The sequence below is a fragment of the Rana temporaria genome, chromosome 4 (assembly GCF_905171775.1).
Source record: "Rana temporaria chromosome 4, aRanTem1.1, whole genome shotgun sequence".
NCBI lineage: Eukaryota > Metazoa > Chordata > Amphibia > Anura > Ranidae > Rana > Rana temporaria.
In genome coordinates this window covers 110,600,275-110,625,544 of record NC_053492.1, presented here as the reverse complement: position 1 = coordinate 110,625,544, position 25,270 = coordinate 110,600,275, and the positions used below count along the sequence as shown (strand labels likewise).

Sequence of the window (25,270 nt, the reverse complement as noted above, 5' to 3'; positions counted from 1 at the left end):
GGCCACTTGGCTGGACTTGCCCCCCAGGCTTAAGGCTGCCAGCCCTCCCTTGCTCGGTTGCCCCCATAGGAAGCTGCTTGCTGTGGGGGCACTCAACAGGAGAGAGGGGCCAGGATCACCAAAGAGGGACCCGAGAAGAGGAGGATCCAGACTGCTCTGTGCAAATCCACTGCACAGGGCAGGTAAGTATAACATGTTTGTTATGTTTACCTAAAATAAAAAAAAGATTTCACAATCACTTTAAAGTTTACCTTTTATTCTTTTTTTTGGTAAATTCCAGCTCCCCTTTATACACAGCTTTACTTCACTCTCTTCATAGATGTTTAACCACTTGCTTACTGGGCCCTTAAACCCCCTTGCTGCCCAGGCCAATTTCCAGCTTTCAGCGCTGTCACTCTTTGAATGACAATTGCACAGTCATTTCACACTGAACCCAAATTACATTTTTATCCTTTTTTTTTAACATAAATAGAGCTTTCTTTTAGTGGTATTTAATTGCTGATGAGTTTTTTTATTTTTTGCTAAGAAAATGAAAAAAAACAGAAAATTTAGAAAAAAAATAAAAAACTGTTACATAGTTTGTTATAAAATTTTGAAAACAGGTAATTTTTCTCCTTCATTGATGTGCACTGATAAGGCTGCACTAATAGGCTGCACTGATAAGGCGGCACTGATTACCACTGATAGGTGGCACTGGTGTGTACTGATAAGGCGCCACTGATGGGTGGCACTAAGGGGCACAGATAGTTGCACTGATAGGCAGCACTGATGGGCACCAATGAGTGGCACTGGTAGGCACTAGTAGGTGAAACTGATAGGCAGCACTGATTGGCAGCACTGATAGGTGGCACTGGTGGGCACTAATTTGCACTAGTAGGTGGCACTGGTGGGCACTGCATAGCAGCAGTGGCTCTCCCTGTTTGGGACCAATGTCCCTCTGACAGAAGCTAGTGATTGGCTTTTTTTCCTCCTCACACTGTCAGTGTGTGGGAAAAAAAGGAGATTACCGATCTTCTGTTTACATCACGTGATCAGCTGTCATTGGCTGACAGATGATCACGTTATAAGGGTCCGGGATCAGCCCCCTTACTCGATCTGTGATCAGTCAAGTCTCATTGACTCGCTGATCACAGAGCACACCGTGTGGCGCAATCTTTGGAGGATGTACATGGACGCCCTCCCGGCAATTAAGGCCCACTCTGCAGCAGTCTTTCGGCTGTAGCACGGGTGGGAGGTGGTTAAACACACTGCTCGATAACTTCTGCCTTACTTCCTGGTCAAACTTTAGGATATGACACAGGAAGGAGTTGACCAACTGATCTCATTAGCACACACCCTGCATCATCTACTACTTCCTGTGTCATGACCTAAAGTCTGTTCAGGAAGTAAGGCAGCAGTAATCGAGCAGTGTGTTTAAACAGCTATGAAGAGAGTGAGGTAAGCCTGTGTAGAATTCATGGAAAGCTGTTTTATTTTTGCAAAATAAGTACATTAATGGTATATTGGTACATAGGGGAGCTGGAATAAAAAATAAAAATAAAAGGTGAATAAAGGTCAACTTAGCTCTCCTGTTATGGAATTTATTGTATTTGTTGATCTCTCCATTCATTTAGACTTCCTCCATCTCAGTGGCAATGATCTGCACACTCATAGATCCTCTGCAGCATTCCCTTCTAGTAAGTAAAGCTGGCCATACATTTATTATTGTTTTTAATCAGCCAGTGGTGGATGCCTATCCAAGGTGGATGTAGGAAACCTTCCTTTATGGACTCCTTTTGAACAGCCATAGATGGTTTAAAATTTGTCTGGTTCAGCACTGATTTCAGTCCATCTAAGGCCAGCTTAAATTGTGTTTTACTTACTGGACATACCCGTGTTTCCCCGAAAATAAGCCCGGGTCTTATATTAATTTTGGCAACAAAAAACACAGTAGGGCTTATTTTTGGGGTAGGTCTTGCCATGTAATGTGCTGTCTTCTCTTCCCCTCTCTCGACCTGCCTGTTAGGAATCCCCAGTGTGAACTTAGTTAAAATGCTTGTAAAATCTTGTAATCCACTCTATTACTGTAGTATATAATGTACAATGTGTGTATTTCTGTAATATAATTGTGCCAAATACCTTCATTATAGCACCGCTCTGCGCTTTTGTGACCTGCCGGAGCTCTCTTCCCTGCATTTATGTTACAGAAACACACACATTGTACATTGTGTACTACTGTAATAGAGTGGGTTATAGGATTTTAAACTAGGGCTTATTTCAGGGTAGGGCTTATATTGCAGTCCTCCTGGAAAATTACGCTAGGTCTTATTTTAGGGGTAGGTTTTTTAGGGGTAGGGAAACAGGGTAGCTTACTGCTTGAGGGCACATAACCACTTATTTTCCCTATAGCTCAACAATGCTTGGGTTGGGGGATGGCAAAGATGCAGCACATCACATGTTCATGCATGATGCTTTGCCACTTAGCCCAGCCTCCGAGTAGTTCATTGCTGGGGCTGTAGGAAAAAAAATCAGTTAGGTGAGATCTTATGCCTCGTACACACGACCGTTTTTCACGATGAGAAAACTGACATTTTTATATTGGTTGAGAAAAACGGTCGTGTGTATGCACCCTAGCAGTTTTCTCGGTGGAAAAAACTGCCTGCAAAAAATTGAAACCAGCTATCTTTTTTCTCGTCGTGTTTCACGTCAGTCTTTTTCTCGTTGCGAAAAACGGTAGTTGTATGCTTTTCCGAGGGGAAAAAAAAACATGCATGCTTAGAATCAGTATGCAGCCAAAAGCAGCCCAAAGGGTGGCGCCATTTGAAAGGAACTTCCCTTTATAGTCCTATCGTACGTGTTTGGTCGGTTTGTTTTTTTTTTTTTTTTAAAACCTAAATTTTATTGATTTTCAACATTTTCTCAGGCAAAAAAAGGGGGAAAGGGGACAAAAGAACATAAAACATTGTAGAGAGGCAGCACTTGGTAGGAAAAGCAGTATTGCCGGCTATACAACTGAAGCAAAATATGCAAGACAAACCACTAAAGACAGTTCAAAGCAAGATCCAATCTGGTGAACATAGGGCCAAGTATCCATATCATCACAGTTTCCAGCCTGCCAGAGTGTGCCTTAGCGAACAAAGGAGAATGGGGTATAGTGTAGAAGTAAGAAGCAGTCAGTGAAAGTGAAGGAGAGTAAAGAAAGAGAGGGAAAGAGTAGAGAGGAAAAAGAGAAGAGATAGGACTACCATCGGCCTCAAGACCCCCCCCCCCCCTGCAGCCCGGGGTTCCCAACCATGCTGTGCCCCCCCAAAACGGGGGTTATTCATGCGATCGGGGCCTCCAGCGCATTCCATAGTTCCCATACCCAGTTGTGAGTATCGAGAGTGTTATTCAGGGAGGCTGTCATATACTCCATCCTCTTGACGTCCCTGATTCTAGAGTGTAGTTCAAACAGGGAGGGAGGTTCCTTCTTTTTCCATTTCAAGGCTACCAAACACTGTGCGGCCGTAAGGACCTGTGCCAAGAGTTTTTTAGAAAATTTAGAAAAAGAGGGAGGTGGGAGGCCCAGGAGGAAAAGTTTAGGGCAAAACGGCACCGATGAACCGAAGATGGAGTGGAGTAGGGAGTGTACTGTCCGCCAATAGGGAGCAATCAAAGAGCAGGTCCGATAGGTATGATATAGCATTCCCACCCCGTCAGAACGCCCCGTCAGCGGCGATCAGCTGAAGGGTAAATGGAGTGGAGCAGGTCTCGAGTTTGGTACCAATGAAACAACATTTTGTATTGATTCTCTTTATAGAGCGTACAGATGGTCGGTTGTTTTTTTGCATGAACGTGTGTATGCAAGTCAGGCTGGAGAGGAATCACGTCGTGAAAAACGACAGGTCTTTGAACCACAAGAAAAACGATGGTGTGTACGCGGCATAAGAAACGAGAATAAAAACATGGTATTTATAAATGTATTTCTTTAAATTTAAATTTTAAAATGAATTGCTGGTGGAGCACCCTATGCATAAAAAGCATGATAAATATCTGGGATTACAACCATTTTAGTGAGTCTACTCATTTAGATATGAGAGTGGAGAGTATTCACACACAAATACAGTATCAGAGGAAGATATCTCAGGAATCGGAACTATGTGAAGAATTGTACTCACTTTAGTGGAGATGTTATAAGTACTGCAGCCAGCCTGGCATGGTGTCAGGTATTCCACTCCATCAGACCCACACACCGGATGAAAAGCACGTTCTGAGCAACCACATCTTTGGATACAAGTCATATTGGTACTGTAAGGCAACACAAATCTTCAGTTATGACACATTTCTACATTTCTAAACTTTTTTAATGAACTTCATTCACTTGAGCAATACCTACTCCAGCAGTAGACCACGCATGGTTAATGGCAAGCAAAGATTACATTTTACAAACCTTTTTTGATTAATTTAAAGCAGCCTTCACCTCTAGCATCTGTATAACTAGAGTTCTTAGTTTATCGGTCAATACTTGTGTCTTGTGTTGTATGTTGGCAGCCATAATGGAAAAGTCCCTGTATATTACCTACAGTACCTGCCCGCGAGAATCTGTTTCTATCGCAATCGCATTGCGCTGGTTCTCGGCGACAGGGTACTGTCCATCTCGCGCTGGCTGCAATAGGAAAAACACATTACAGTGAGCACAAGAAAGAAGCGACAGGGATCCAACTTGGATTCCGCCAATTCCAGGCACTGTGTTTGGTATGAATCATGAGGGGGAACTCCATGCCAAATTTTATTTTAAAAACCAGCATGGGTTCCCCTCCAGGAGCATACCAGGCCCTTAGGTCTGGTATGGGTTTTAAGGGGAACCCCCCCCACGTCGAAAAAATGGCATGGGGGTTCCCCCAAAATCCATACCAGACCCTTATCCGAGCACGCAGCCCGGTCCGCCAGGAAGGGGGTGGGGGCGAGCGACCCCCCTCCTGAGCCGTACCAGGCCGCATGCCCTCAACATGGGGGGGCTGGTGCTTTGGGGCAGGGGGGCGCCCTGCGACCCCACCACCCCAAAGCACCTTGTCCCCATGTTGAGCCAATTACAGGAGGGAATACAAGTCAGATCCCCGTTCATTGAAAGTCGAACATATGTCGGCTTCAACACATTTTTCCTTTCTGGGCTCCCGTGACGGGGCTCTTAGGTGGTCAATCTTGCCGATAAAAGCAGCAAGATTGACACAATATCGCGGTCACCTAGCTTTAAAGTGTAAGTTCAGGTTTAAGAAGATTTTCCAAAAATGTGCAATTCTAGATTTTTGTTCAAAGAAGTTATATAACAAATTCTATGAAGTGCATATGTCAGGTCCCCTGGCTCTATTAAACTCTTAAACATTATGGTGGGGGGGGTAAGAAAGGAGGAAGATTTCTACTAAAGAGGAGTCAACAACACAAGGGACACATTTACACATGTAAGTAATGTCCCCTGTGCTTTTTTTTTTTTTAACAAAGCTTAGACTCCACTGAGATGGGGCCTCTTTCAAGTTGTGGTATGTACAGCTTCCAGGGTTCTTGATTTCATTAAAATCATGTTTCTTCAATCTTCTATCTTCAAACACTGATATATTAGCTTCAGAGTCTGTACAGAAATTTATCACATGTTTGCTGTTTGCAAGTTATTTTTTTTATTTTTTTACTTGAAGTAGGAGCCGATGACACCCCAACTCGATGTCTTTGATAAATCACTGCTGACAAGGTCATGATGAAGCCAATCGAATGAAGGAGCCCAGCAAACCCCCCACCAGCATTTGCACATTTTTTCCTTTTGTGGAGTCTTCTTTTATATTGCTTAATTTTTCAAAATGTTATATCACAAAAACATCCTATTACTGGGAATGAAATGTAATGCATTATCCCATGTCTTCCCTTCATTATTTTGGTTGTAATGCTGCCAAATACTCTGAGGTGTGTTCGGCATTTAGATAAGAACAATAATACAAACATTGCATAAATATAGTTTATAGAGTTTTGACATAGGAAAGTAATCATTGCCCGGTCTTTTATCTTTAGTAGATACATAAATATATGCTATTGGTTTAGATACAGTCCTCTAACAACAAGCCTCATCCTAGAAAAGTAGAAAAGGTGGAAATGTCTTGTCTATAGCAACAGATTCCTTTAATTTGTTAATCTGCTTTAGAAGAATTACAGCTAAAAATTGGTTTGATTGTCACAGACAATATGCTATATAGTTGTCGTTGAGTCATATTCCCTGTTTTATTTTCCATTGCAAACTAGGGAGAGTGGTAGAACCTTGACTGGCTGCAGTGAGAAACATGGCTATTCGTGGCATCGCTAGGTATGGGCACCTGACGCTGTTGCCATCAGTATCTTGAGACAAACTTGGTCTCAGAAGTAAATGCAGACTTGAAAAACTGTTTCATAACATATTCAGTTAATCAGTGAACTGTTGCATCCTCAAGACCTACTGTATGTTGGTTACAGATTGCCTTTAATGTACATGTCTGCCAATATATATGTGTATACATACTAAACTCATGAAGTGAAGACATAACACTCTAAAGACATTCTGGTAGGTTTATCGGATCCTCTTTAAATTGGCCCTAGTATGTATGAATGTGTGTTAGGGACTTTAGGCCTCGTACACACGATCGAGAATCTCGTCAGGAAAAACCTGTTGTTTTCCCTGACGAGATTCTTGGCAAGAAACTCTTGCCGCCCGAGTGTACAGACTTTAGTTTCAAAAGAACCGCGGTTCTCTTGAAAGGAAAGAATGCGGTGATGTCATTGCGTACAATGAGCATGCGCTCGTCACATTTGATGCCGTCGCCGCCATCTTGCTTCACCCTACCTATGCCGTGGAAGCTACCGTGCATGTGTCAAAGTCATTTCGAGCATGTGCGGGTTTCCCCGGCGACAGGTAAGTATACACACTGTCAGGTTTCTCGTCGGGAAACAGGCCGACAAGAATCTTGACGAGAAAAAAGAGAGCAGGTTCTCTTTTTTTCTCGTCGAGATTCTGGCTAGATTTCCTGACGAGAAACCTGAATGCCTCGTACACACGAACGGTAATCTCCGCAAGAAGCAGTTTCATTGCTGGTTTTTGCAGAGAAAACCGGTCGTGTGTACGAGGCTTTAGGCTATAAGCTCCTTGAGGGTAGGGACTGATGTGAATGCACAATGTATATGTAAATCGCTGCGTAAATTGATTGCGCCATATACTGTATTTATCGGCATATAACACGCACATTTCCCCCTGAAAATAGAGGGGAAATCACGGGTGCGTGTTATACGCCGATAGCGTACCTCGGAGGAGAAAGAGGGGGATGAGCGCCGCTGGAATCACCGAGCCGTCATGTCCTGTTTACTCGACTCTGACATCACACACACGTCCCGCCTCCGCCACCGGCATTGGACCAGTGTTCTGTCAATCACAATAGCTGGTCCAATGGCGATAGTGGAGGCGGGACTGTGTATGTGACTGCCGACTGAGAGCCGAGTACTGTAAACAAAAGATGACAGCTCGGTGACTTTGGCGGCTCTCATCCCCCAAGAAGAAACACAATGCAGCGCCTTCTAAGCGTAGCAGGTAAGTTTAATGTTAAAAAAATTGTGTAGACATATAAAAAACCTACTCACAAACCGTGAGACTTTCTAAGCTAAGCCTGATGAGGAGACTCTAAAGTCTCGAACGCGCGGAAGTGACGTCCAACACGCAGCACACAGTGGAGACCTGACCCCTTCTCGAGAGTTCCGAGGGCGTTTGGTTCCTGCCGCCGCCGCTGTTTACAAGCAAGGACAGCTCTACATGTCTGCATGAGGGATTATCGTTCTCTCTGGGACTCCCGGGGATGATACACCTTATTTATCCATGCCTTTACCTACGTTTGGTTTGTGAGTAGGTTTTTTATATGTCTACACAATTTTTTTAACATTAAACTTACCTGCTACGCTTAGAAGGCGCTGCATTGTGTTTCTTTTTGACTTTCTGCAGATTGCTTCATCTGCCAGCTGGCTGCCATCTAAGCAAAGCATTATTAATATAGTGCTATGGACATTGTTTAATTGGACTTATGTATCTCCATAGATTACTTTTTTGGACTTTTTTCATAGTACCAATTCATTTCTTCCTTCTTCCCCTTCCTTCTCCCCCTCCCCCCCATTCCAGGTATTTTTCATATAGATACTTATTGGGAGTGCACTCAATCATTGTGTTTTTTGGCTCTCATCCCCCTCCTGATTTCCTGCACTGCATGAGAGATAGAAAGGCTGCAGATAGGCATCATGCTGCATTGAAAAGGGGCAGATCAGGCTGCAGATGGGCACAGAGGCTGCATTGAAGCTGCAGATGGGCATCAGGCTGCATTGGAAGGGGGCAGATAAGGCTGCATATGGGTACAGAGGCTGCATTGAAGCTGCAGATGGGCATCAGGCTGCATTGGATGGACGCAGATCAGGCTGCAGTTGGGCACAGAGGCTGCATTGAGGCTGCATTGGATGGGCGCAGATCAGGCTGCAGATGGGCACAGAGGCTGCATTGAAGCTGCAGATGGGCATCAGGCTGCATTGGAAGGGGGCAGATAAGGCTGCAGATGGGTACAGAGGCTGCATTGAAGCTGCAGATGGGCATCAGGCTGCATTGGATGGACGCAGATCAGGCTGCAGTTGGGCACAGAGACTGCATTGAGGCTGCATTGGATGGGCGCAGATCAGGCTGCAGATGGGCACATAGGCTGCATTGAGACTGCAGATGGGCATCAGGCTGCATTGGATGGCCGCAGATGGGCATCAGGCTGCATTGAGGCTGCAGATGGACACTAATCAGGCTGCATTGATTGGCACTGACTATTATTTTGCTTCAAAGTGGTGTATTTGAAAAAAAACTTTTTTTTCCTGAAACTTTCCTCTTAAATTGGGGTGCGTGTTATACGCCGGCACGTGTTATATGCCGATAAATACGGTAAGTACCTGAAATAAATGAATTAACATGCTATTTTGCTGTCACTGAGCAGGCAAAATCTGCACAGTGCCTTGAACCTGCAAGGGTCAGCAAATCAGTGCGACCAGGAGGGAAGTGGTGGTGTCTGCTTTAATTTTGTCTCATCTTTTAACCCCAATCTGTTCCCAGTTTCATTCTGTTAGATAACATGCAAAAAAAATTTACTTCTTATACCTTCCATTGCTGTCCCCAAGTTCTTGTGTTGAGCAGCCCATGAAGAACAGAGGCACACAAAGCAGGACGGAGAAAATAAGGACGGTCAGAGCGAAGCGGGGAATCACTTTAACTGAAATACAGAACTTCTTCATGATAATTCCTCCAATCAGCATCCCCAGAGCCGCAGATGGCAGATTGACAGCGCCTGCATACATAAGATATAAAAGAGATGCACGGTGTCACTGAAGGTCTGTCTACTATAGGTCCAGAGAGTGAACAGTAAGAAATGATTGGTTTATAGTAGCAGAGTATGTACTTTATGGTAATAACAACAAGCAAGAATGCAGAGGAGGCAAATAAAATGGTTTAGAAGCTTATTAAAACTGCAAGATTGTTCTGATTACTGGAAGTCTGTGAACTGAAGTCTGTATAATGGTTCCTTATTGAAGGCCAATTCAAGCTGAAAATTATAGTTTTATATAGTTGCTGCCAAACTGAATCTTATGCCCTTTGGCATCTCTGATGAAATATTCCACCAAAACATGCAAACATTACAAACTCAAATAATGGTGGAAAATGCCCTGATGGGTTTCCTGTACTGACAATTAAATGGAGGAGACAGCTGTGAGAAAGTATGGTTTTATAGAGGGGTAGGGACACACACTTCTGTGATTAATTATTTTTCTCACCATTGGAAACATACAAGTACATGAAGCCAATGGGTGATTCAACCCAACAACACTCATCCAAATGTAAAACTATCTGTTGTTGGTGCACGGAGAAATTTTCACCTATCCTTTTTCTGCCCTTTTCTGTACATTCTTCCAAATAAAACATACAGATTAGTTCTGATGGCATTTCTGAGTTGTAAGCCTGTCCAGTTCCAACTTAACATTATTTCTCAAATTATCTGAAATAAGAGCTGTCTGCAGTTCTTGTATGATAGACAAATACAGCTACACTGCTAACTGTGCATACATTAACAGCTATGAGCAAGAGGAACCTCATAGAGGAGGAGGCACTGACCGATGAGGAAATTGGCATATGAGGTACTGGATCCATACTGCTTCTCTAAAAACTTGTTGAGGAAGGTAGACAGAGCTGCGATGACTGAGGAAAAGCTGCACTGTGACAACACCAGGATCAGGAACAGTGGATTCATGAGCAGGCGAGCAAAGTATCGTGGGAACTCTGAAAGTACACAACATAAATGTTTAAATATCTTCTATTAATTTATAAGCAAAGCCTATAGAAATAAACCCTGTATCTGTAAAAATTAATTGTGGCAATTAATATGCTGCCAAATTTTACATAACTGTATATATACATTTACATGGTCTATACAGGGTTGGAGCTGTGTTTACACTGATCATACTCTGAAAGAAGGAGGTAGGGGGTTGATATAATAAGTAATGGCCAGCCTAACAGGCCTGTTATTCATCTCCTTTTCAGAGAACGCTGCCCACCTTTTGTGATACTCATTCTGAGTCTCGGAGTTAGCTGCCCATCCTTTGTCATACCTTTTATTCTAGGTCTGGGAATTAGATGCCTACCCTTTGTGATACCCATTATTCTGGATCTTGGAGTTAGCTGCCCACCCTTTGTGATACTCATTATCCTAGGTCTTGGAGTTAGCTGATCACCCTTTGTGATACTCATTTTTCTAAGTCTCTGCAATAAATGCTCACCCTTTGGGATACTCATTATTTTAGGTCTCAGAGTTAGCTGCCCACCCTTTGTGATACTCATTATTCTAAGTCTCGGCATTAAATACTCACCCTTTGGGATACTCATTATTTTAGGTCTCAGAGTTAGCTGCCCACCCTTTGTGATACTCATTATTCTAGGTCTCAGAGTTAGCTGCCCAACTTTTGGGATACTCATTATTCTAAGCGTCAGCATCAAATGCTCACCATTTGGGAGACCGGTTGGGAAACGTATTATTCTAGGTCTTGTAGTTAGCTGCCCACCCTTTGTGATACTCCTTGTCCTAGGTCTCTGCGTTAGCTGCCCATCCTTTGTGATACTCATTATTCTTAGTCACTGAGTTTGCTGCCCATCCTTTGTGATACTCATTGTTCTAGATTTCCAAGTTAGCTGCCCACCCTTTGTCATACCCATTATTCTTGATTTCCAAGTTAGCTACCCACCCTTTGTCTTACCCTTTATTCTAGTTCTCCAAGTTAGCTATCTATGCTGTTTGATACCTCTTATACTAGTCAGAAATGCACACATGCATGTGTATATTTAAAGGTTAGCTGTGCTTATCATGGTGATAGTTAGTCAAACTCAACTGGATTTGTTCTGTACTGTTGAAGATGTTTTGTAGCTTATCCAAGTCACTTCTTCAGGTTTAATGAGTGTCAGGAAAATACCCCTCATGTGTGTCAGGTACATACCACCCATTAAAACTCAAGAAGTGGTTTGGATAAGCTATAAAACGTCTTCAAACAGTCCAGATGAATGTGACTAACCAATACTAGATACATCATGAACTGGATAAATTAAAATATTCACATACTTATCACAGCCTTGCATTTATAAAGTAAAGAAACGTTTAATATAGTCGGTTTACAATATTTTGCACTTAGATAAAAAAGTTCATAAATAACTATGTAAGTTTACTATGTCATGATTAAATTGAAAACCAAGCACATAATGAAATCAGTCATTTGTATTTTTCAGTGAAGAAATAGATCAGTTAATTCAGCTGGAAATGATTATTTTGATTAGAAGCTAAATATAATAAAAGAAAGAAAGAACAAGTCTTTGCCATGCAACCAAACGATGCTGGATGGTTGTCAACACATTTTTACCGCTTATGCCAAACTGACAATAGAAAACATACAGAATTCTCTTGGCAAAATCTTTCTTGTTGATGTTCCCAAACCGTTGTGCTGGAGACTAGTAGAGAATCATGTGTGCTTTGGAAACAATTCGGTCACCACAGCGCTCAACAGGGAGTTGTTTATTGTATATTATTAGTACAAATTGACAGCTTGTGGTCAAACATCACACCTATGCTGCACTACTAATCTATTTCACAATCTGTAAAGTCATCCGAGGCAACACGTTACCTTTACTGAATAGGTACTTTAGAAACAAACAATATACTACCATTATCTGGGCAAGTACCTGCTTTGAAGCACTTACATAACATCTATAATGCTAAGTTGTTATGTGTTTGATCCTGTTAAGAAAGAATCACTAAAGTTAATATGTCAATGCACTATTGTAGGCAGCATGAGGTCTACTTTTTATAAAGAAATGCATCTTAACTGTAAAGACCTCCAAGAAAAAGCATAGTATATGTTCCCAAACTTTAAAGTATTACTAAAGGCAATATTTTGTTTTTAAATAAAATAATAAATATATTATACTCACCTGCTCTGTGCAATGGTTTTGCACAGAGCAGCCCAGAACCTTCTCTTCTGGGGTCCCGCACCGGCGATCTTGGCTCCTCCTCTTCTTAGTGTGCCCCCATAGCAAGCCTCATGCATATGCTTGCTCCTGAATGTGTCTGAAGAGCCGCCCTCCATAAACGCATACAGCACTTGGCTTGGCCCCGCTCCCTCCTTCTCCTCACAGCATATGATTGACAGCCCAAGTAACTGTGTGAAGAGGAAGAGAGGAGAGAAGAAATCCAGTTGTGCATAGCGCTGGATCGATTGAGGACTTAGGTAATTATTTTGGTAGATGGGAGAGGACAGCAAGCTTTGAAACACTTTTTACCTTAATCTAGGGAATGCATTAAAGTGATACTAAAGTCTATTTTTTTGAAAGGGTAAAATTAACAAACATGTTATACTTACCTTCTATGTGCAGTGGATTTGCACAGAGCAGCCCAGATCCTTCTCGGGTCCCTCTTCACTGTTCCTGGCTCCTTCCTCCTGTATTGTGCCCCCACAGCAAGCAGCTTGCTATGGGGGCAGCCGAGCAGCAGCTCCCTGTGTCCATTCAGATTCGGAGCCGGTCCCGACCCTTTCTCTCCTCATTGGCTCACTGACTTTGATTGACAGCAGCAGGAGCCACTGGCACCATGCTGGAGTCCCAGACAGTCCAGTCTCTCGTGCAACATCGCTGGATCTAGTTGGACCTCAGGTAAGTATTTGGGGGCTGCTACACACAGGTTTTTAAAAACCTTCAGACTTTTCCACCACTTTAAGATAACAATCTTTTGTCTTTAGAACCACTATAAAGAGTCTTGTGACTCCTATTAACAGGGCTGGACTGGGACAAAAATTTGGCCCTGGACTTCATCCAGACTGGCCCACTGTGACAGGTCTCTCCCATGGCGGCCGGACAACTCCCGCACCCCCCCTCCCTCGGCCACCCAAGCCCCCTCTCCCCCTTCAATAGCCATTCTACTTTATTAGAGTAGAACGGCTGGTACTGGTACTCTTATAGGCAGTACCAGTGGGGAAGCTAGACATTATTTCACCCGGGGGAAAGAATCAGTTCGGTGCCCCCCCTTATGGGACAAGATTAGGCAGAAAAGTGAGAAACTCACCCAGGCCATAGCTGTTGAGTCAGCTGTCTGTCCCCTCCCCCCATGCTCCTCTGTTGTCCCCCCCTGGTCCTCCCCCTGCTTCTTTGTCCCCCCCAGTTGAGCGATGCGGGGAGGGAGAGGAGATGAGGGCTGTGGGGAGGGAGAGGAGGTGAGCGCTGTAGGAAGGGAGAGACAAAGGAGCAGAGGGGGGCGGCGGTCTGCTGTCACTGAAGCTGGCCCACTGAGCCATCGGCCCACCAGGAAACTCCCTGAAGTCCCAATGGCCAGTCCATCCCTGCCTATTAACCTCCCCTGTGCTCCCTTTCCCTTTCTGTCCTTTTACTGAATTTAGCTACAAAGGCCCAGAGGTGATCAGGTGAGGGAAACAAAATAGAAAAATTATCACAATTTGTACATTTGTGTGGTATGCAAGGAAAATTCTATGAGTCAAGTGCAACTGTAGTTTCACACACATTAACCTTGAGGGTTGAGACATACTATCAGGGTTATTCACCTGGGAGGAGAAAGTGAGGAAGATGAGCAAGGCCTTGCAACAAGTGTAAAGCGTTAGCGTATCACTAAAACATGTAGATGGCAAGATGAATTCAGCACACAAGTTATGGAGTTCAGGTAACTGCATAGAGACACAAGAAACTGGCAAGCATGGGGTGCGCTCTGCACCCCCCCATCCTGTAACAGGTTTTTCACCTGGAAAAGAAAAGGGAGGAAAAGGATATTACAGTGTCTGCTGGTTGCAGGAGGCAACTGAAGTGTGAAGAGATAATGAAGTGCCTGTTGGACTTGGACTTCAAGGGGGCGAACTCCTAGTCTCAAGTGGGTATTGATCACCCATATGCCAACTTGCAGGAAGGATTAAAACACTAACTTGTGGCTTGGAGTGAATATAAGGTATATAAAGTGGTCTCCTACATGATTACATTATTTGTAACTTTCCTTTTTCTTTTTAAGGGATTCAGGATGAGATAGAATAAATGTAAATAAAAGAAAATGGCCAAACTTTGATAAAGTACTTTTCAATTATAGACCATCCCTGTTTCTGTTAGAATCTTTCTGTAACCTCATTGTAAATTTCCTTAACACAGGGAATCCAGCCTGTGATGTCTGGGCACTGATCATCACATTAACCGTCATGAGGTTTCTGTTATTTTTTGGAAAAGAATAACGCACTTTAGGAATGAAATGTGCAGCGTAAGCAATTGGAAATGTCAGGATTATTATTATGCTCATAAGGAATGAGTGTTGCTCAGCCCTTCCTGTGATATGACTGACTCAGGTACCCCTGTGGTGCTGTCTCCTTACTTTTAATAAATTCGGACAGAGAGCCTTCCTCGCTTGTAGCATCCGGCATCTTTCTCAGAATGTTCTTCTCTGTTGACTTCTAGAACACAAAACAGGAACAAGTTAGGGAGCATAACACAAATATTTTTAACCTTTTAACCATTTCGCCTCTCACACCTGTTCACCCCCCTATGGACCACAGCGATTTTTACATTTCTGCTATGGACCTGTTTATTCTGCAATAATTTTCTCATTACTTAGGAAAACATATTGTTTTTGTAAGGGCAAACAAGGCTTTCTTTTCATGATATTGTCTTGCAACAGTGATTTTGTTAGCAATCTTTCAACAATAAAACACAACAAAACTAAACAAAACACACTTTTCCTTTTTTTTTTTTTTTTTTTTTTAGCAGTGTTTGTTTAAAAATAAACAGTGTTACTGCGTTTAAAATTACACAAAAATTATGATTCTAGAATTGCAACGTTTTTTTTTTTTAAATCAAGTGTTTTTTTTTTTCGTTTTTTCTTTTAATTTTGCGCATTTTTAAATGGGAAATATGTACATTTATGTAAAATGTGTAAAAATATTAGCAGACCATACAAACACAAAGATGTTTAAATATTAATAGTTAATAAAAAGGAAAAAAAAAGCAGGGATATTCTAGTTAAAGGGCGAAGGAGAATAAGCTAAGTGTTAAAAGGGGTTAAACGGAGAAACATTTTATTGAAACGAAAAAACAAAAACTTATTTTTTTTTTCTCGGTTGCTTTACCTGATATCATTTGCAGATCTAAGTTCATTCCTTTGATCTGCAGATGAACGAACAGAAAGATACAAAAGTAGCATTATGTTAAATGAGGTTGATTTACTAAAACTGGAAAGTGCAGAATCTGGTGCAGCTGTGCATGGTAGCCAATGAGCTTCTAACTTCAGTTTGTTAAAAAAAAAAACAGAAGCTGATTGGTTTCTATGCAGAGCTGCACCAGATTTTGCACTCTCCAGTTTTAATAAATCAACCCCATTGCATCTTTCTATATTGCGTCTGAGTCGGACTGCTTTTTTGACAGCTGAAGCTGCAGACACATTCCCAGAGTGTACAGTGATCCTGGCTTTGAATAATCAAAGCCTGCAATTACCGTATACTGGGAGGGGGGTCCTAGAAGCCGGGCAGAGAGACTGAACATGCCACACACACATCTTGTGTACAATGATGACATTTTTTGGGCAGTTCACCCAATGTCTGGAACTAGTTAACCACTTGCTGACCATGCTAAATCTGAATGATGGCTACAGCTTGAATGCTTACTTTAAATGCTTTAAATTAAATTACTTTAAATGTTTAAATGTTCACTTGCAACATTTTTTCTTTCCATAAACTGTTTACACTTTGTTCCTCTACCCTAATGCCGCGTACACACGGTCGCTTTATGTGATGAAAAAAAACAACGTTTTTAAAAACGTAATTTAAAATGACCGTGTGTGGGGAAAACGTTGTTTTATGTCTTCTGAAAAACGACAAAAAAAAAATTCGAGCATGCTTAAATTTTTTGTGTAATTTTTCAAAACGTAGTTTTTTGTGTCATAAAAAATCACCGTGTGTAGCTAAAACGATGTTTAAAACAAAGTTTTTAAACCCGCGCATGCTCAGAAGCAAGGTATGAAGCGAGCTTCAATGGAAAAGAGTGCTGAACGTAACTGCGCTTTGCTAGAGCATTTAAAAAAAACGATGGTGTGTAGGCAACGTCGTTTTTTAAAATTGAAGTTTCAAAAACGTCGTTTTGTTTCATGATATAAAACTTCGTTTTATTTCATCACAAAAAATGACCGTCTGTACGCGGCATTAGACTTAAAGTTGAGGTTCACCCAAATAACATTTTTCTCAGAACAAATTCTTTAGACTTCTAACATGTACATTCAGAATGAAATAGGGGAAGGGAAAAACATAAAGGCACTCACACTTGCCAACATCCGTAAAATTATTTCGAAGGAAGGGTACTACTCAGGGCAGTGACAGGGCGGACTTTTCAGGCAATAACAAGGACATAGAATTTTTAGAAAAATATATAAATTTAATTACACAATACAAAAAATAAATTTCAATAAAATATGATGAGAAAAATATGCAGTCAAAAGCAGTGTTTTTCAATCGTCTCGCCTACGCGTTTCGCCTAGCGGCTTCTTCAGGAGGAGTTTTGAGAAAATGTTTTAGACACTAGAGTATTGCTGATTTCAAATCAATTGAGTTGTTAGCCATCCACGTGCGTCAAGGACCAGGTGGAGTAAAAGATATACAGGTGAGATCAGAGGTGGTGAACGCCCATTAAAGGGAGAAAAGAAAGTCTCCTAGGGCTAGCAACAGATCATTATGTATCAGATGCATCAATATATGGGTTCTGACTTAAAGTTAAAAGCCAAATCAGACCGGGACCAATGAGGCAAAGAGCAGGTGGAAAGCCAAAGGGGAAATAAATCCAACCATAAGGCAACCAGCACTGCTGTATCAATTGGTGGACAATCCAAATAGATGGAAGCCTCAATGTGGAGAGATCCTTGTGTGTCCCAGGGGGTAGCCTGTGCCAACCAGCACTGCTGTATCAATTGGTGGACAATCCAAATAGATGGAAGCCTCAATGTGGAGAGATCCTTGTGTGTCCCGGGGGGTAGCCTGTGCTACCCCCCGGGACACACAAGGATCTCTCCACATTGAGGCTTTCATCTATTTGGATTGTCCACCAATTGATACAGCAGTGCTGGTTGCCTTATGGTTGGATTTATTTCCCCTTTGGCTTTCCACCTGCTCTTTGCCTCATTGGTCCCGGTCTGATTTGGCTTTTACCTTTAAGTCAGAACCCATATATTGATGCATCTGATACATAATGATCTGTTGCTAGCCCTAGGAGACTTTCTTTTCTCCCTTTAATGGGCGTTCACCACCTCTGATCTCACCTGTATATCTTTTACTCCACCTGGTCCTTGACGCACGTGGATGGCTAACAACTCAATTGATTTGAAATCAGCAATACTCTAGTGTCTAAAACATTTTCTCAAAACTCCTCCTGAAGAAGCCGCTAGGCGAAACGCGTAGGCGAGACGATTGAAAAACACTGCTTTTGACTGCATATTTTTCTCATCATATTTTATTGAAATTTATTTTTTGTATTGTGCAATTAAATTTATATATTTTTCTAAAAATTCTATGTCCTTGTTATTGCCTGAAAAGTCCGCCCTGTCACTGCCCTGATTGGTACCCTTCCTTCGTTCTAACATGTACAGTCCGCAATTTTTTTTTTTTTACGCTGTACATACCTTATAATCTATCTTTTCATTCCGGCTTCCGTCACAGTGTTTCCGAAAGAAGCCGAACATGCCGATATGCTAGTCGGCTCTATACGGCGCCATATAGAGCCGACTAGCAGAGCCGACTAACATTTTTGTTACTACGGTGCCGTATAGAGCCGACTAGCAGATCTGCATGTTCGGCTTCTTTCGGAAACGCTGTGACTCAGACGCGCCTACGCAATACGGGGGGCGGGGCCTTATCCGCCGGGGGGAGCTTTTGCTGAAAATACGTCAATCATCTGGGCGACCTCCCAGATGACATCAGCTTGACCGCCTACTCCCGCGGGGAGAAGTACCCAGAAGCCGGAATGAAAAGATAGATTATAAGGTATGTACCTCTGCAATCTTTAATAAGACTGTGATGGATATGTATTAAAATCATTTGCACACAGATTTTTTATGTTTAATTGCTTCATGACCTCTCACAGCAGTCACATGATCAGGAGCCTATCCTGCTGGCTCACATACTCTTTTTGAGTCTACTATAACCATATTTTTAGCTTTTTCCTACTGTAACTTATTTAGTAAAATATCTCTCCTATACCTATGACATGTGGGCTTGGAACATTGCTTATGATGTTTTTTCTGAACAAAAAATTAGTTGCCAAAAAAAGGAAGCCCTAAGGCCTCGTACACACGATAGGTTAAACAGAGGACAACGGTCTGATGGACCGTTTTCATTGGTCAAAACCGATTGTGTGTGGGTCCCATAGGTTATTTAACCATCGGTTAAAAAAAAAAAAAACTTGTTTTAAATGTAACCGATGGATTCCTAACCGATAGGTCAAAACCGATCGTTAGTAGGCACAACCATCGGTTAAAAATCCACGCATTCTGAGAATGAAGTCGACGCATGCTTGGAAGCATTGAACTTTGTTTTTTTCAGCATGCCGTTGTGTTTTACGTTACCGCTTTCTGACACGATCGTTTTTTTAACCAATGGTGTGTAGGTGCGACGGACCATCAGTCAGCTTCATTGGTTAACCGATGAAAACGGTCCATCGGTCCGTTCTCATTGGATGGACTGATTGTGTGTACGAGGCCTAACACATCCTCCACCCTGGGTTATTCCCGTAAAACCACAGAGCAGGTCACTGAGTCCAGCCCTCTTGTTACTTTAGCACATTGTGGACCCAAATTATCAAAGTGTCAGAAAGAAAGGTTACCCATGCTGAAATAAGGATATTATTTATTTAAAATTCATGTGAACAATTTGATCAGGCTTAGGGGTTAAAATGGAACTCATTTTTTAATGTTCTTATGGGAAAGGATCAGACCTTTATCTTTTTTTTTTAAAAGAGCCTCAGATAAACTGAAAACAGCATGGTTTTTCCACTCTTTTTAAAACAAAACCCAAACATATGCACGTGATTAAAGATTTTGCAGGACATTTACCTGGCTTGTCGTCATTTGTTTTGGAAAGAAAAAATAAGGGATGGAGGTTATCACCAAGCATCCACATGCAATGAGAAGGCCTAGCCACCAGGCCCCTATCCACCGAGGATCACTTGGGTTGATCTCCACATCCTCTAAAATCAAAAAGCACAACAGTTTACAGCAGATGTAAACAGCAGACAAAGACAAAAAAAATGATGAACCTGGCATTTCTGAAACATTTCCTTTCATTAAACGATTGCAAAACATGTTTAATCTGCTTCCACATCTAGACGTGTAGACAGGGTGATTTACTAAAGGATTCGTTATTCCAGAACACTCAAATGAAACATGGGTGAATTTAAAAATAGTAGATTTGCCTACCACATGATTGGGTATTTAAAAAAACTTTCCAAGGCGGAACACCTAACACCTAACCTAACATCTCTAGTCTTCTATCCTATTGTCATAAATAATTGTACATCTTCCCCTGATATTCTGTATATTTGCAACTGCTAGTACCATTGTCTGATCTTTGCCAGGTGATAGTAGTACATTAATATAAAAATCTACATTTCTAGCCATAGTTATGACAAAGAAAAGAGAGGCAGATTGTTATATGGCTTTTTACTTTACAAATTTAGAAATTAAGAAAAAACATTCTGGGTAGAATTTTCTTATCAGTTAAATTTCTAAGCTGTTATTCAAGCATTAGAAATGTTACCGTACTTAAATTCCACTTACCGCGGTTAACTCTACCGACGTCAACAAACATTCTCAAGACCATGGAGCTCAGAAGATAACCAAAAGCCGGACCAAACACAGATATCGCAAACAAAATGGCTGGAAAGAAATAGGTCAAATAAAATTAGACGATTTACAATTTAGTAGAGTGAAACATTTATAAGCTTTAAGTTCCTTACCTATATACAATGGAGAATTATTTGGTTCAGCAAAATCATCTATGTAGGAAATTCCAAATGGCTGGATGGGGACAGTGCCAATGCCAGCCAAGAGTTGTCCTACAACCATGATGGCCCACATACTGGTGGCTTCCATGGTTTTTGTCTGTGGTGTTTTATGGCCTTGTGATCTTGAACAATATGATGTCTGGTTTTTCCCAGTGCATAACTCCTGAATTGAGTTATTTCCTGTCCAGAGAAAAAAAAAACACAATAAAAGAATAAGCAAAATCTAAAATGGCTTGATTTTCTATACACAATTGATGTGTGTATGTATGTGTATATATATATATATATATATATATATATATATATATATATATATATATATATATATATATATATATATATATATATATATATATATATATATATATATATATAGCTATGCCATGACAAAGGCAAAACACCTTCTTTACAAAAATAATCTCACAAAATAATAGATATGTGTAGCCAAATCCATCCCAGATGATCTTTCTTTATGCCTGGTAAACACAATGGTCCGGATTCACGTAGCACTTACGCCAACGTATCTACAGATACGCCGCGTAAGTGTCAATGTGCACCGTCGTATCTATGCGCCGTGCCCATAGAACTAGATACGCCTGAAAATAGGCTTCATCCGACTGACGTAAGTTTCCTATGCCGTCGTATCGTGGGCGCAAGGGGCGCTTCCATTGATTTACGAATCGAATATGCAAATGAGGGAGATACGCCGATTTACGAACGTACTTGTGCCCGGCGCATTCATGTTAAGGTATGGACCAGGGAACAGCCGTTGGATTTTACGTTGTTTACGTAGTAGTACGTGAATAGGGCTGGGCGTAGGTTACGTCACGTCGTAGGCAGTGATTCGACGTATCTTATGGAGTATTTTAGATGTGATTCTGAGCATGCGCACTGGGATGCGTCCACGTTACGGCGCATGCGATGTTCGTTCGGCCCATCATTTGCATGGTGTCACGGTTCATTTAAATAGATCACGCCCACCGTCCACCTACTTTGAATTAGGCGGGCTTACGCCGAATAATTTACGTTACGCTGGCGCAACGTAGGGAGCAAGTGCTTTGTGAATACTCTGCTTATCTCTCTGGGTTAAGTCGGCGTAGCGCATATGAGATGCGCTACGCCCGCAGAAAGATGCGCCGATCTACCTGAATCCGGCCCAATGAGATTATCGGACGAATGATCATCCATTTTTTGCATGCATGCTTGTCTCACATCGAAAATAAAAGGTTAAAGTGGAAGTCCAGTCAAAAATTTTAATTATTCTAATAATTATATGTAAAATATCTTTATCTTTGACAATATTCATTTTCTGTATAGCTGATTGCCTAATCAGCTATAAGAGTCTAACCAAAGCCAGACAATCAGCGTCTTCCTGTTTTTCATGGACAACCTTATTTGCCTATCTCTGAATTATGCATGCTGCCTCACACTTCCTGAAAACGTTGTCCTTCTTCCATACACAGGCATGCCTACTGTTCATTCTAACCGCCCCTGTCTTGTCCAGCCCTGTCCAGATCCCTCCCCTCCTTTTTAGACAGACATGCCTAGACCTGCCCAGCCCAGCCCTGCCCCTTTTTAGATCTCCTCCTGTCTTCATAGCCTCGTTTTGGATAGCAGTTTCCCCTGAGAGAGGGAGGGCAGGCTTTGGAAGTATGTTCTGTTTGTTAGAAACTGTAATATGGATTACAACGCAACATGCTGCAGATTTTCTACAGTGTACAACAACTTGGTTGTTTCTGCATGGCACTGTGATGGCACTGTGTGCATGGTGTGATGGGCACTGTGTGCATAGTGTGATGGGCACTGTGTGCATGGTGTGATGGGCACTGTGATGGCATTGTGTGGATGGTGTGATGGGCATTGTGATGGCACTGTGTGCATGGTGTGATGGGCACTGTGATGGCACTATGTGCATGATGTGATGGGCACTGTGATGACACTGTGTTCATGGTGTGATGGGCACTGTGATGGGCACTGTGTGCATGGTGTGATGGGCACTGTGTGTATGGTGCGGCACTGTGTGCATGGTGTGGCACACGCCCAGCTGAGGGAACTACATGTGATTAATGTGTTTAAGGCTCCGTTTCCACTAGTGCAACTTATCAAAAGGTGCCTGCACTACTTTGATGCAACTTTTGATGTGACTTTGATCCAGAGTGTAAATTTGGATCAATGCTGCACTCAAAGACACACTCTAAATTGCACAACTTGGAGTCGCACTAGTGGAACGTAGCTAAGGCTAGAATACAACTTTGGAGCGTGACTTTGATGCAACTTTGAGTTCATCTTTGATCCAACTTTACACTCTCTTTATCAAGTCGCATCAAAGCAGTGCAGATACATTTTCACTTTCAGCTACATACACTTAAAACAGAATATTGGGCGTGGGGGGAATTCATGCGTAAAATACATACACAGTCTTTTACCTGTCAATCCATTTAGTTCTAAATTTTGAGTTGATGACTTGACTTTTCTCTAACGCCGTCAGAATTTCAGATACTTTCCCTAGATTTATTTACTATTAATGTTTTTTGATTAATTCTGGTCTGGATTTCTGTTTTACCTTCAACAGTGAGATATGATCAGCATGTCCAAAAAACAAAGTTTTTCCAACTTCATCATTAAAAACGATGTTGCCCACACAACATTGAAAAATGATGAACAAAGCGCGGTGACGTACAACACGTACAATGGCACTCTAAAGGGGAAGTTCTATTCACTTTGGGCTGCTTTTAGCTGATTCCTTGTTAGTAAAAGACGATTTGCGCTTTTGTGTCTGTTACAGCGTGATTGATTGTGCTTACTCCATTATTGAATGGTAGTTTTACCTGAACGTGCGCTCCCGTCTCATAAACTTGCTTCTGGGCATGCGCAGGGATTAAACGTTCGTTTTTGCCCAAACACGATCATTTTTAACAACACGAAAAACTACATTTTAAAAACCTACGTGAAAAAATGCAGCATGTTCGAATTTTATTTTTGCCGTTTTTCAGAAGCCGAAAAGAACAATGTGAAGCGCACACACGATCATTTTAAATGACGTTTTTAAAAACGTCGTTTTTTGTTCATGCGAAAAACGACCGTGTGTACAGCGGCATATGGGTTAGAATAAGGAATAATGTAAGGCTTATTTCCAATATTCAGGCGTCTCTTCAGAGTTAATATACGGACGTGGTAGGTTAATTGTTAAGCTACGTTTTAACTGTCTGGTTGATGAAGTTATGGGGTTAGACGGTTATCTGTTAGGGTAATGATGGCTTTAAGAAATGGCGTGATGGAGAAGGAGGTTCAAATTCTGCCCTCAAAAGTAACCTAGTAAATAAAATATCCTGAAAATATCTCATACAGCTAGAAATCCAATCAGCTTTCCTACTTTTCAAGGACTACATGACACATCATATCTCACAAGCTTCTGGTGGGAAGTATGAATGGTCTTGACAAGCTCAGCAGTCTATCAAAACACAAACATACCATTTTTCCAGTGATGTGTACTGATATTTCTCAGAAAGGAAGTGCGGCACTGTCAGAAGGAATGTCCCCAAGGCTAGCAACAGGCCACCAATACCAATAATACGCGGCCGGTGTAAGCGGCTTCCAAAATAGCTGATGAAGATTATAAGCACAGCGTTGCTGATCTAAAACACAATAGAGCAAAAAAGTCCAGGACAGAAACATAGCAGAGAGATCACAGAATGCATATTATTATTGGTTACAGATAGAAGCATGTGTTGCTCGGAGTAGAAAGGGCTGTCATTTTTTTTTATCCCTGTGAATATGAACATATGTTTAAACATAAAAGGAGAGATAACATTTCTGGAATTTAGAATAAGAGTAAACTATATTTCTAGATTTGACTGTTTTTAATGGTATTAATAACAAGAATACTGTACGTATTAAGCACATTTATAGAGGACTGATTGCAATAGTTTTATAACTGTTTCAGCTGACATCATCCTAACTGGTTTACAATGGTCCTAAAAGGATAGCTAGTGAGATTTGGACCCTAACTGTAACCACTGAATGCTTACAGGGATCAAGCTATGGTGCTAATTGATAGATTCAAGCAGACAAGGGTATCATAGGGGTATTTTAGAGAAATTTGTCAAAAGATAGCAAATATGGACGGGACTCCCTTTTATTAGACAAACCGAAAAAAGCAACTTCCTGTGTTTTTGATTTTGCTATGCAATTTTTTTTTTTTGTTTCAATAATTTTTATTAATTTCAAGTATTTCAAATACAAGCAGGTTGTAATTTAATCACTTTAGGAAGTGTTGATTCATAGTACATAGTTACAAAGTAGGTGAGGTTGAAAAAATACACAAGTCCATCAAGTTCAACCTGTGTGTGGGATTTTATGTCAGTATTAAATTGTATATCCCTGTATGTTGTGGTCGTTCAGGTGCTTATCTAATAGTTTTTTGAAATTATCGATGCTCCCCGCTGAAACCACTCCCTGTGGAAGAGAATTCCACATCCTTACCGCTCTTACAGTAAAAACCCCTCTACACAGTTTAAAGTTAAATCACTCCTTTTCTAATTTTAATTAATGGTCGCATGACTTTTTAAATCCCCTTTTGCAGAAAAGTTTTATACCTATTGTGGGGTCACCAGTATGGTATTTGTACATTAAAATCATATCCCCTCTTAAGCGTCTCTTCTCCAGAGTGAATAAATT

General features: G+C 41.5%; 1 protein-coding gene across 1 annotated transcript in view; it reads right to left on the bottom strand.

The window, feature by feature from the left end:
* SLCO2A1 (solute carrier organic anion transporter family member 2A1) overlaps positions 1-25,270 on the bottom strand; it is a 98,231-nt gene that overhangs the window by 11,939 nt on the left and 61,022 nt on the right. The window contains exons 3-10 of the mRNA XM_040348748.1: positions 24,068-24,228; positions 20,546-20,775; positions 20,367-20,465; positions 19,644-19,777; positions 14,931-15,009; positions 10,148-10,312; positions 9,140-9,326; positions 4,137-4,266 (exon numbers count right to left, since the gene is read on the bottom strand). Of these exons, the coding sequence (XP_040204682.1) occupies positions 4,137-4,266; positions 9,140-9,326; positions 10,148-10,312; positions 14,931-15,009; positions 19,644-19,777; positions 20,367-20,465; positions 20,546-20,775; positions 24,068-24,228 (1,185 nt within the window). The remainder of the gene's footprint in view (positions 1-4,136; positions 4,267-9,139; positions 9,327-10,147; positions 10,313-14,930; positions 15,010-19,643; positions 19,778-20,366; positions 20,466-20,545; positions 20,776-24,067; positions 24,229-25,270) is intronic.